This window comes from Natator depressus, chromosome 1, assembly GCF_965152275.1.
Source record: "Natator depressus isolate rNatDep1 chromosome 1, rNatDep2.hap1, whole genome shotgun sequence".
NCBI lineage: Eukaryota > Metazoa > Chordata > Testudines > Cheloniidae > Natator > Natator depressus.
In genome coordinates, this window is record NC_134234.1 from 212,491,123 (window position 1) to 212,503,757 (window position 12,635).

The 12,635-nt window shown below is 45.5% G+C and overlaps 1 protein-coding gene across 1 annotated transcript in view; it reads right to left on the reverse strand.

The window, feature by feature from the left end:
- LOC141975040 (antigen WC1.1-like) overlaps positions 1-12,635 on the reverse strand; it is a 67,166-nt gene that overhangs the window by 21,851 nt on the left and 32,680 nt on the right. The window contains exons 5-7 of the mRNA XM_074935197.1: positions 8,472-8,786; positions 7,714-8,025; positions 3,577-3,892 (exon numbers count right to left, since the gene is read on the reverse strand). Of these exons, the coding sequence (XP_074791298.1) occupies positions 3,577-3,892; positions 7,714-8,025; positions 8,472-8,786 (943 nt within the window). The remainder of the gene's footprint in view (positions 1-3,576; positions 3,893-7,713; positions 8,026-8,471; positions 8,787-12,635) is intronic.

The window sequence follows — 12,635 nt, forward strand, 5'->3', positions numbered from 1 at the left end:
CCTGTTCAGGAAGAGGTGGGACCTATAAAGCCAGGAAGGTGGCTCCGGTTGGGGCTGTTGGGAAAGACTGCAATAAGGCAGACAGCAGTCATGCCCTGGGAAGAGGGAGGAGTGTTTGGGGGGCTGCAGGGAGATAATCTGTAGTTATTCTCTGGGAGGAGGATTCTTGGGGCTGGCACACCCAGAGTGAGGAGGGGAACCAGAGTATAGGAAGCAGTCATACAATCATAGAAGATTAGGGTTGGAGGCCATCTAGTCCAACACCCTGCTCAAAGCAGGACCAACCCCAACTAAATCAGTCCAGGGAAGGAGCAGTGTGGGCAGAGGGAGGAAGCCCAGAACTGCTGAGCTGTCCCTGGACTGGATCCCAGAAAAGAGGGCAGGCCTGGGTTCCCCTACTAGCCACTGAGAGAGTGACACCAGGGCAGTGAATGGGAAGACAGCCTAGGACTGTTGATGGACTGAATCCCGTCAGGGGGAACACTGAGTGACCTAGCTGGAGGGCTAAGTCACAAAGAGGATGCTGTGGGTCCTGGAGCAAGAGGCGCTGCAGACCAGAGTGAGAGTGATGGTGTGCAAACTGTGGATGGGGCGTTGGCCTCGAGAGCTAATCCCCAGAGTGACCAGGAGGAGATGCCAGACCGGCAGTGAGTGGAGTACCTCATGACACCCTGTAAAAGACTTTGGGGAAACTGACAGTTTATTACATCACTGCCACCATTTGGAGTTACAAACTGATTTACCTGTTGTTATATTTTACCTGCTATAGCCTCTCAATAACCCTCATTCTTTCTTCTTAGCTAATAAACCTTTAGTTATTTACTATAGAACTGGCTGCCAGCGTTCTCTTTGGAGGAAGTTCTGGGTGACTGACTGGTCCCTTGGGACTGGGAGAAACTTGGTGTGGTGTGATATTAGGATTAAGTGACATTTTATCACAACTTTCAGTTTGTCTGGGTGGCAGGTTAGGCGGTCTGTGACTCCACAGTGAGACTTGTATAGTGATCCAGGAGTTCACGTTTGTGACTGGCTTGGTGAAATCTAATGATAGAACACGCCACCAGTTTGGGGTGTCTGCCCATGTTTTTTGAGCCTGCCCTGAGTTAGTCACTTACAGTGGTGAGCCACTCCAGACAGCATGACAGCAGGTACCAGAACATTAGAGAAAAGTAGACTTGGTACCACTTTATTTTACCAATAAAGGGAAAGACAGGCAAATTGGATCTGTGTGTGTACAATCAAGTCCCAGACACTTAGGGCCTAATTCTACCCTGCTGAAATCAACTGTGAAGCTCCCACTGACACAATGGGAACAGAAATGGGCCCTTCATGTGCTGTAGTTACCCTGCAGTTGGAATGGGCATGAAAAATATCAGTGCAGTAACATACAGTGCATGCTATAGGGACATAGTTAAAATATCTGTTACTTGTTTACTTTTACTGTTGGACCTGAATGTAAATATATACCAGCAAAAAGAACAATAGAATTATCTTGTACAATAGTCATGTACAACCAAGAACAATGAAAAAATCCCAACACAGATTTTTTTTTTCTTTTTTTTTTTTAACCTTTAAATGATGGAAAATTGCACAGTTATAGGATTAGGACTTCACAAGGTCACATTATAAACGCAACTTTGATGTGTTTCCTAAGTGACAGAGGGTTAGATCCACAAAGGTACGTAGCTACCTAACTACCTCTTTATAAATACATAATATATAAATCATTACATATTTATTGAAGCAGGGACTTGACTCTCCCATATCCCAGGTGAGTGCCCTGGCCACCAGTTGAAATCAATCTCTAGCTTTTTTTCGGATTCAGTGACTGATTATTTGTACAAAGTGGAACATTTCCAGCAGGAGAGACCCACCCCAGCACGGTCTAGAGTGACTAGGGCACTCACCTGCGTTCACGTCCCTGCTCCAAATCAGGCAGAGCAGGGATTGAATGTGGATTTCCCACTTCCCAGTTGAGTGCTTTAACCACTGAGTCACGTGTAAAATGGGGAGATGAGAGAGCTGACCTGGCTTACGTGCCTAGCTCCAGGAGTGGGTTCATGACTGAGGTCCCTGAGCAGAGATAGGTGCCTACCTCTACCTATGTGTCAGGGGGCTGAGGCTTCGATCAATGGCAGGTTGGCAACGAAATAACTTTGTGTATCTAGGCCCTACTCCCTTCCTTGGCATTTCACTGCTGGCAAATGTAGGTTTCACAGCTTTCTGGCTTCTGATGCCTAACTCTCCCCATGCATTGTACGGGGAGCTGGGCGCGTGACTTATGGCTGAGGATCCCATTCGATGGCAAGGCACCTAGGAGTCAGGCCTTGCAATGCCCAAGGCCCTTGGGGGATCTAGCCCAGAGCTACTATCCATGGCAGCCTTGGTCAAAACAGGTTGCATGTGACTTCCTTTTCTTACTGTTGTTTTCTGATTCAAGACAGCATGTTTTTTATAGACTTTAACATAAAGAAGCCACTAGATACACTAGAGCTGCTTGGTTTCAGAGTAGCAGCCGTGGTAGTCTGTATTCGCAAAAAGAAAGGGAGTACTTGTGGCACCTTAGAGACTAACCAATTTATTTGAGGATAAGCTTTCATGAGCATCCGATGAAGTGAGCTGTAGCTCACGAAAGCTCATGCTCAAATAAATTGGTTAGTCTCTAAGGTGCTACAAGAGCCGCTTGGAAATTCATTCTTTTCCCCACAAAATATGAATAACCGTGAATATTTTTCATGTTCCACAAATAAATTTGGGATTTTCATAGATCTGTCAAGTGATTGAAAAAAATTAATCATGATTAATTGTGCTGTTAATAATAGAATACCATTTATTTAAATATTTTGGATGTTTTCTACAGTTTCAAATATACTGATTTCAATTACTAAACACAATAGAAAGTGTACAGTGCTGACTTTATATTTTTTATTCCAAATGTTTGAAGTGTAAAAAATGAAAGAAATAGTATTTTTTAATTCAGCTAATACAAGTACTGTAGTGCAATTTCTTTACCATGGAAGCTGAACTTACAAATGTAGATTTATGTACAAAAAATAACTGCATTCAGAAATAAAACAATCATTTCAATTGGTATTCTGTTGTTTAACAGTGCAATTAAAACTGCGATTAATCATGATTTTTTTTAATCTCTATTAATTTTTTTCGTTAAACGCATGAGTTAACTGTGGTTAATTGACAGCCCAAGTTTTTCAACAGAAATCTGAACATTTTCAATGAAAACAAACTATTTGAGAAAATTTGAAATCTTATTGTGAAGATTTTTTACAGGAAAAAAGTTTTGATGAATTTTTTTGAACAGCTCTAATCCATAAAAATATGAGAGAGAGAAAGAGAGAGAGGTTGCTATAGTGCATTAACCCTATAACACGGCTATGCTTTGTTCTGTATATAATATATTTTTACTATAAATCGGTCCCAGTTTGAACATCAGATCCACATCATTTCAAGGACTGCTGTGATCACAGCACAAGGTGGGGTGGAGGCAGGCCCTGGGGTGGGTCATGTTCCCACTGAACAAGGACAGGATATTGATAAGATTTTCACACTAAGTCATCTGAGCAAACGACACCAACGTCCTCCGCAATTCCTGCCTGGGTTGTCTCAGGCGGGGAGATGTCACAGAGAGTCAGACGAGTCTCATTTCCTCCACATCGGACACTTTTCAGCCCCACGGGGCCCCTTCCTCGCTCAGACATAGGGGGGTTATAAGCTTTCTCAGCGACTCCGCACTGGAGCTGCCTGCACACCACGCAGGCATCATCCATGTCCCACTGGTCATCCAGGACTCTGCCCCACACACCACGGAGGGAAATCTCAACTCTCCCACTGCATCGGCTCTCTCCATTCAACAGTCTGAGCGCCTCAGAACGACCTGGGCTCACAGAGACAAAAAATATGCTGAATAACACTCCCTGCTGGTACTGCATTAGAAATAATACACAGGTGTGATGTGAAACACAGGTTTCTGTGCTGAGTGGAAGGTAACTCTCGCCGCTGTGCAGTGATACAGGGAACAGCCTCTTTCAAGGGTTTCATTTGTCTGTCTACTCAGAAATGCAGGAGGTGATGGAAGGAAAGAATTCCCCAGCTCTGAGATCAGATCTTGCACGATGTGGAGCGCTCTCACCTCCCTAAGGAGTCAATGTGAGTGGAGAGTGCTCAGGAACACCTGGCAGATCAGGCCCCTGGTTTCCAAAATGGTCTGTGCAAAAGTGCTCAGTGCTCACCCCACACATTGATAGCATCAGTGCTGTGAGGTAGCTGTGATTTACAACAGGAGTCTAGGGATTGGCCTGCAATGAGCTCGCCAAGCGCCCCACTTCCCTGCTGCAATTCCCAGATCCAGACTGCCAGGACACATGGCTCCTTTAAAGAAAACCCTGCCCTGTTTGTCCCCGTTCAATGTACATTGGTGGCCTGCGATCACGGCGTCAGCTCCAAACCCATAAGGAGCTAACACAATAAAGGCTTTTCTGCACTCAGCAAGGATTTTCCAGGCCAGGTCTGTAACTGTGGACGCTTGAGTTACCTTTCTCACGAAGTCTAGCTATTGGCTTGGCTGGAGATGATGCTGGAGAAGAGAGTGACCTCTGGGCAATGGGGAAGAAGATCCCATTTTTTTCTAAACATATATATTTTTCATTTTAAAACTTTGTTCACTGTGAGCACATAAGGATGTTGAAGTTCCTTGTGGGAGAAGCGAAGACCCTTTCTGGTGATTAGGTCATTGGAGATTTATACAGTGTATGCAGCACCTTACATTTCAAAGGAGCCAAAGTGCTCCCAAAATGTGATCTGTAAACCTGTCAAATCTTTCTTAATATATAAACAGTTATAAGAATATACATACAGAGGACAGTAGTGCCTCCATATTTAAAGATGAGATTAGTATTACACTTAAGACAGGTATTTAACTACTCTGTTTTTTATTAAAGTTGTGTATGGTCTGAATCTCACATTAAGACTCCTATACTCTGAGCAGGTGTAAATGAGCCCTTAGGGTTAGTAAGAATTGGGCCCAGTGTCATCTCCCCTTACTTCCCGCACAGAATCTCTGTGTCAGTGTGACCCACATTCCTTGTTCTGCAGCATTTGACTTTATTTCTCTGACAGGAAGCGAAAGATGCCATGGGGAGGGGACATAGATTTTATCTGGATACTCTGGGCCTCTGTTACGTTATGGGCAACCCCACACCCTAGTCACCCTCTGAGGACAGAGCTAGAGTGCAGGGTCGGGGCAGGGAGTGCGGGGGAAGGTTATAAATACAGGAGTTGAAGGGCTTTTATACACTTGAAAGGCTACAAGGGCACAGCTGCAGCGCTGCAGCTGCACCTCTGTAGCCCTTTAGTGTAGACCCTACCTATGCCGACCAGAGGGGTTCTCCCATTGCTATAGTTCATCCACCTCCCTGAGAGGTGGTAGGGAGCTTGACAGAAGAATTCTTCTGTTTACCTAGTGCTGTCTACACTGCGGGGGGTGGGGGGGTAGGTTGGCTTAATGTGTCACTCAGGGGTGAGGATTTGTCATATCCCTGAGTGATTTAGCTGGGTCAACCCAGCTTTTTAATGTATACCGTGTCGAAGACAGCCCTGTGGACTCAGTGGCTAAGAGATGTATCTGCTGTGAGGGCTGATCCCAACCCCTGTACCACCGTGGATACAGGGCAGTGCTATGCCAGCTTTATTTTCTAAGGAAGCCCTCCATTGGGATAATGTTTGGTGCACCATGGTGTGGTCTACGGACTTAGAGGGAGAGCTGGGGCAGTATTTGTTGCTGTGGAGACCACAGAGACTATGGAATTTACATTTAGCTATCAGCTGACTGCTCTAAACTGGGATTCTGTCTCAGTTAAAGAGAGAGAACGGGGCAGCACTTGGTGAGGTGAGGATTTGTGAATTCTTGCCTGATTTAGCTGGGTTTATGGGGAGAAGACAGTGCTCTATGGAGTGAGAGCCTCACAGAGATCCAGAGACAGATATTGTAGAGGCTGCTTCCAATCCTGGTACCACATTGAAAACAGGCTACAGATTTCTGTTTCACCAGCAACTGAGAGATCCAGTCAACTCTTAACCCAAGCCTAGGGCTGGAGCGCTGCTAGCTGCTAAGATCCCCAGACTGTTTCGTTGTTCACCGACTTCTGAAGTGTTTGAAACGGCTGAGGTGCTGCCATTTCTCAAGCTCTGAAGACCCACTACATGTTACAACCACACTGCAAAGCCTGCGAAATCATCTCTAAGAGAAGATCAGTGGGGAATGCGTTTGAATGTGTGTGCTGAAGTATAGAACACGTTAAGTTGTAAGAGAAACAAATGGAGGAAGGTCTGTGTAAGGAGAACCCATAGATTTACTTTCTTATAGCTTTTGTTGAAGTGGCAAAGAGTCCTCTGGCACCTTATAGACTAACAGATGTTTTGGAGCATAAGCTTTCGTGGGTGAATACCCACTTTGTCGGATGCGTGGAGTGGAAATTTCCAGGGGGAGGAATAAATATGCAAGCAAGAATCAGGCTAGGGATAACGAGGTTAGTTCAATCAGGGAGGATGAGGCCCTCTTCTAGCAGCTGAGGTGTTAACACCAAGGGAGGAGAAACTGCTTTTGTCGTTGGCTAGCCATTCACAGTCTTTGTTTAATCCCGAGCTGATGGTGTCAAATTTGCAAATGAACTGAAGCTCAGCAGTTTCTCTTTGAAGTCTGGGCCTGAAGTTTTTTGCCGAAGGATGGCTACCTTTAAATTTGCTATTGTGTGTCCAGCGAGGTTGAACCTGTTCTCCTACAGGTTTTTGTATATTGCCATTCCTAATATCTGATTTGTGTCCATTTATACTTTTACGTAGGGACTGTCCAGTTTGGCCGATGTACATAGCAGAGGGGCATTGCTGGCACATGATGGCGTATATTATCATAGAATCATAGAATATCAGAGTTGGAAGGGACCTCAGGAGGTCATCTAGATGAAGATCTTTGGAGAAGCCTGCTGGAAAAAGGATCCCTGCAGTATTTGTGTTGCATTGTAGAGGAGGATCTTCATCAAAGCGCCAGCTGCTCTCACTAAGAGCAGGATCTTTGTGAAAGTTCCCAGCTGGCTCAGAAGCCAAGCTCTGGAGCCATTTGAACGCTTTCCTGAAAACTGGGATCTTTGGCAAAGAAATGACTATTTCTATGAAGTGCTGTGGGGAATTAATGATCTACAAACATACACACCCACTGAGCAAGCTCTGTAGGTGAGGGCTGCAGCCCACCAGCACACAACCCAGGATGGGCAACGGGGGAAGCATTTTGGCCAGGAAAACCAGGGCAAACACCTACTTTTCCAGAGAGTGAAATGGGATTGTAATGGCCCCACAGCATGGATGAGATCTCTGCGTATAGGTTGCTTCTGCAACACCAACCTCAACCTGATGAAGGGCTGAGTCAGCCCTGCTGGGACTGAGGGAATCTGTGAATCACAAACCCCAGGTTTATAGCACAGAGCCATTCTCTTTGGTTCACTCTAGCGTAGTGCTAGGATCCACCTCGCCACCCCTCACTGCACCTGGAGGTGTCTCTGATCTGGGGAACCTAAACAAAGAGAGCAACACTCCGATACCTCTACTTACTTTGAGTACTGTAGTCAATGGGACTACTCATGATGATCCTAAGCTGGCCTATAAACTGCACTATAACTAATACACACACATATATATTAAACTTACCTGAGCAAATAACACTGGCCGTGTCTCTGGGGGAGCAGGCTGGGTTGCCCAGGGCCATGCGAAAACAATCCCACAGACAGGGTTCAGTCCCTTCACAATGAAAAGTGTCGCTCCATACGGTTCCCCTCCCTTCCCCAAAATGGGCTCCTCCCAGGATCGACTCGGCGTATCCACAGTTCAGCTGATGGCAGAGGACGTTGGCATCTTGCAAATCCCAGTGGGAGGCACAGAGGCTTCCCCATGTGTCTCCATGTCGGATCTCCACTTTCCTGGAGCACTCGGTGCCGTTCACCAACCTGCCGCCCAGGCACCCTGAGCACAAGGGAAAGTGAGTGTCGAGGTGGCTCAGTGATCAGTGTTAATGGCCATGGCAGAGAGGGGAGTAGGGAACAGGAAGGGATTGTTGCTCGTGATCAATGCTAGCAGTTACCCTGTGGGGGCTGTGGGACTATTCTACACCTGCACATTCACAAACTGATACTCGATCCACATCAGTTAGTGAGAAGGGAGGACCAGGGACCAGAATTTGGCTTCCTTGGTACATTCCATACTCAAGGCACCATAAGCATTTCACTGAGGGATCAGTTCCAGCAGACTTGGCTGGTGCAGGGACAGGGCTCCAATTTATGGGACAGTCCCCACCTGGTGTAAATCAGCATAGCCCCACTGAGCCCAATGGAGCTTGGCTGATTGACACACTGTGAAGATCTGGCTGAGGATGCTCCCCAATCCTTTTCTTTCCCCTGGCAGCTGCTCACCAGAACACACCACGCTGGCTTCACTCCCAGGGGGACACTCAGTTGTGCCCAGCGCAGTAACAGGACAGTCCCTCAGGTGGGATTCATTCTTCTCACAGCCAAACTTGCCATTCCAGACAGGCCCGTCTCCTGTGCCAAAGAGCTGCCCTGCTGGAATCGACAGGGCGAATCCACAGTCAAACTGCTGGCAGAGGGCGTGGGCAGCCTGTAAATCCCACTGGGAGTCACAGAGGGTTCCCCAGGCGCCTCCGTGGCGAAGCTCCACTCTCCCCGAACACTCTGTGCTGCCATTTGCCAGCCTGTACCCGCCGTACCCTGAGAAGAAGGAGAAGGGAGATCAGAAGGACATTTCTCTTGCACAATTGTATCCAAAGATGTGACAAAGGAGCCCCAGTGACCTGGGATAATTAACTAATAATTATTTCCCAGTTTACTGGGCACTTTGTAAACGAGGATGTTCAGATGTGATTATCAGGTTCTTTCAGTGCAGGCGTTATTGCTCATATCTGCCCTTTGTGGGAAGTCACACAGCACCCACCAAACTCTGCCTTGGCATTTACTGCTCTGGGGTCAGGGTCATGCCTGGGACAGATTGTCTTTGGCTGAGGCCAGTCTCTGCTTTGGTGGTTCCAGAATGCTGGTCAGGAGTCTGGAGCGGCTGCCCCTAAGTTATCACACAAATGCCATGTGAAGAAACTGGGGTTCTCAAGGGTACAGAGTCCTAGGTTATTGGAAGCTTACTGAATCAGAACAGTTGCACTCAGGGGTCTGACTGGGAATAAAATACACAGTGGTGATAGTCTAGCTCAGTGACAGCTCTGCAACAGTTAAGGTTGAGACAAGCTTTCCTTCAAAGCTAATTTTTTCTAAGTGCTCCAATATCTGCCTGATTGATTGGATTGGATTGAAATACAGTATTTCACATAGGAGCACAGGGTTGTATTAGTAATCCAAATGTGGGGCCATTTCACCAAGGGGTTTCCGAGATACTGCTCCCAGGAGGGAAAAAAAAAGCTTATATTAAAGTTGACAGATTCTGGCATTTTATTTTTGCACACTGGTAGAGATCAAACCAAGGCTCAGATCATTGCACCAGGGTATCAGACACTTGAGGGTTACCCTCAACAGAGGATATGGCATCCACCGGCCTTTGGGGAAAATCAAATTAAGATGTTATTTCAAAACGAGCCTGCTTCTCCAGTTAGGTGCTTGCGAAGGCTTGTGCGCCTACACACACATCTAATGGACTACACTGAGCATATGCAGTGAGAGAGGATAGCTATCTGGAAACCTGACAATCCAGCATGAGATGTGGGTGGCTTTGAGGGTAAATTGTGGCCTTTACAGCTAGACACCCCCACCCCTGGCACTGTGAGCTCAACTCCAGCCCAGAAAAGAAACATGATGTTAAAAAAGCAGGTTTATTGCTCCAATTGGTCTCTCTCATGGGGGATTTTGTTTGGTGTAAATATAATCTGAGTGCAGCAACATATTCAGAATGTGCTGAAATTGCTTTTGAAAAGAAAACAACTTCCAAATGTGAATGCTGACTGGGAAGGGGAGGGGTGATCAGGGGTGCAAGAGTAGGTGGTAACAGGGGGAAATGTTTGGGTTTTCAGCCAGGGATGTGTTTATTATGGGGAGGGAGACGAATGGGAATCGGTGGTAGGGGAGAGAAGAAATTGCGGGGTGGGCTCAGGGAAGGGGGAGAGTGTGAGGATTGTGAGAGGAGGAAGGGAAAACACAGGAGGGGTTGCAAACTAGGAAGGGTAGCAGAAAAAGTTGGGGGGTTGAAGTAAGGCACATCAGCCATGAATTCTCCCCTTCCGTGTGTGTGCTGCAATCTACGGGAGCCCTACCCCTTTGCAGGCCCCGGGAGCAACTATACAACCACCATTATCCCCATTCCATTCTAACAAAATGTACAGGACAGGGAGGAGCACTGAGGAATCACACAGCAACCTTGTGGCCGAGTGGAAAAACCACTGGACTGGGACTATCCCCAGCTTTGCCACTGGCTTGCTGGCTGACCTTGGGCAAGTCTGAGGTTCTGAGCCCCAGAAGGTGGTGAGAGGCAGACCAGCTGAAAGTCTCTGGGCAAAGATAAAAGCCGGGAAAAATAGTGGTGATGTAATGGTAGGGGTCTACTATAGACCACCCAATCAGGAGAAGGAATGGATGAGGCATTTCTACAACAAACATAAATATTCAAAACACAAGACCTGACAGTAACAGGGGAGTTTATCTACCCAGACATCTGTTGGAAAAGTAATAAGGCAAAACACTAAATGTTCAATCAGTTCTTGGAATGTGTTGGGGAAAACTTTTTGTTCCATAAAAGTAGAGGAAGTAACCAGGAGGACCGACATTGGAGACTAGATTCTGACCAAGAAGGAGGAATTGTTAGTGAATCTGAAGGTGGAAGGCAACTTGGGTGAAAGTGACCATGAAACGATAGTTGTCATGATTCTAAGGAAAGGAAGGCGTGAAAGAAGCAGAATAAGAAAAAAGGACTTCAAAAACTCTAGACTTTAACAAACATAGTGAACTGATAGCTAAGTTCCCATGGGAAGAAAATCTTAGGGAAAAAAGGAGGTCAGGAGACCTGACAGTTTCTCAGTATTAAAGACACAACTGCAAACTATCCTGATGTGAAGGAAAAACAGAAAAAAATCGTAAGAGAACATTATGGCTCCACAAGAGCTCTTTAAGGACTGAAAATCAAAAAGGAATCGTACAGAAAGTGGAAATGTGAAGCAGTTGCTAAGGATGAGCACAAAACCACAGCACCAGCATGTCGGGACTAAATCAGAGAGGCTAAAGCACAATATGAGTTAAACCCAACAAGGGAAATAAAAAGATAATAATAATAAGTTCTCTAAATACATTAGGGGGTAAGAGAAAGATGAAGTAAAGTCAGGTCCTCTACTTAGTTAAAAGAAGAGCTAATAAGGGGTGATATCAAGAAGGCTGAGATTTTTAATTTCTATTTTGCTTTAATCTTTATTAAATAGGTTAATGGTGAGCAGATACTCAACACATTTAATATTAACAATGAGGGGGAAGGAATGCAAACCTCACAGAAGTTAAGTCTACTGTCCCCAAAGATACAGTACACACACACTAGCCTGTTAGCCTGTAGCCCTGTGTTTGACATTCCTGCATGCATCCCTGTCATAAATATAAAGGGAAGGGTAAACACCTTTAAAATCCCTCCTGGCCAGAGGAAAAACCCTTTCACCTGTAAAGGGTTAAGAAGCTAGGATAACCTCGCTGGCACCTGACCAAAATGACCACTGAGGAGACAAGATACTTTCAAAAGCTGGAGGGAGGGAGAAAAAAAGCCTCTCTCTGCCTGTGTGTGTGATGCATTTGCCGGGAATAGAAAGGAATGGGATCTTAGAACTTAGTAAGTAATCTAGCTAGATATGCGTTAAATTCTGTTTGTTTAAATGGCTGAGAAAATAAGCTGTGCTGAATGGAATGGACATTCCTGTTTTTGTGTCTTTTTGTAACTTAAGGGTTTGCCTAGAGGGATTCTCTGTGTTTTGAATCTAATTACCCTGTAAGATATTTACCATCCTGATTTTACAGAGGTGATTCTTTTACTTTTTCTTCTATTAAAATTCTTCTTTTAAGAACCTGATTGCTTTTTTCATTGTTCTTAAGATCCAAGGGTTTGGGTCTGTGGTCACCAATGTAAATTGGTGAGGATTTTTATCAAGCCTTCCCCAGGAAAGGGGGTGTAGGGTTTGGGGAGAATTTTGGGGGGAAAGATGTTTCCAAGCGGGCTCTTTCCCGGTTATATATCTATTAGACGCTTCGTGGTGACAGCAATAAAGTCCAAGGGAAAAAGGAAAATAGTTTGTACCTTGGGGAAGTTTTAACCTAAGCTGGTAAAAATAAGCTTCGGAGGTTTTCATGCAGGTCCCCACATCTGTACCCTAGAGTTCAGAGTGGGGAAGGAACCTTGAGAACCCCACAATTGGACAGCACTGGAGTCAGTCATTTTGTATGTTCAACCACTGCCAGCTGAAACCCAAACATCACAGAGCTAACAATAGTTTAATGACCCTGAGAGGCAAGGCCGAATAGCTACATGCTTACAGTTTTTCTAATCAAAATGGGAGAATAAAATAAAAAATAAACGTACTGTAAAAATAG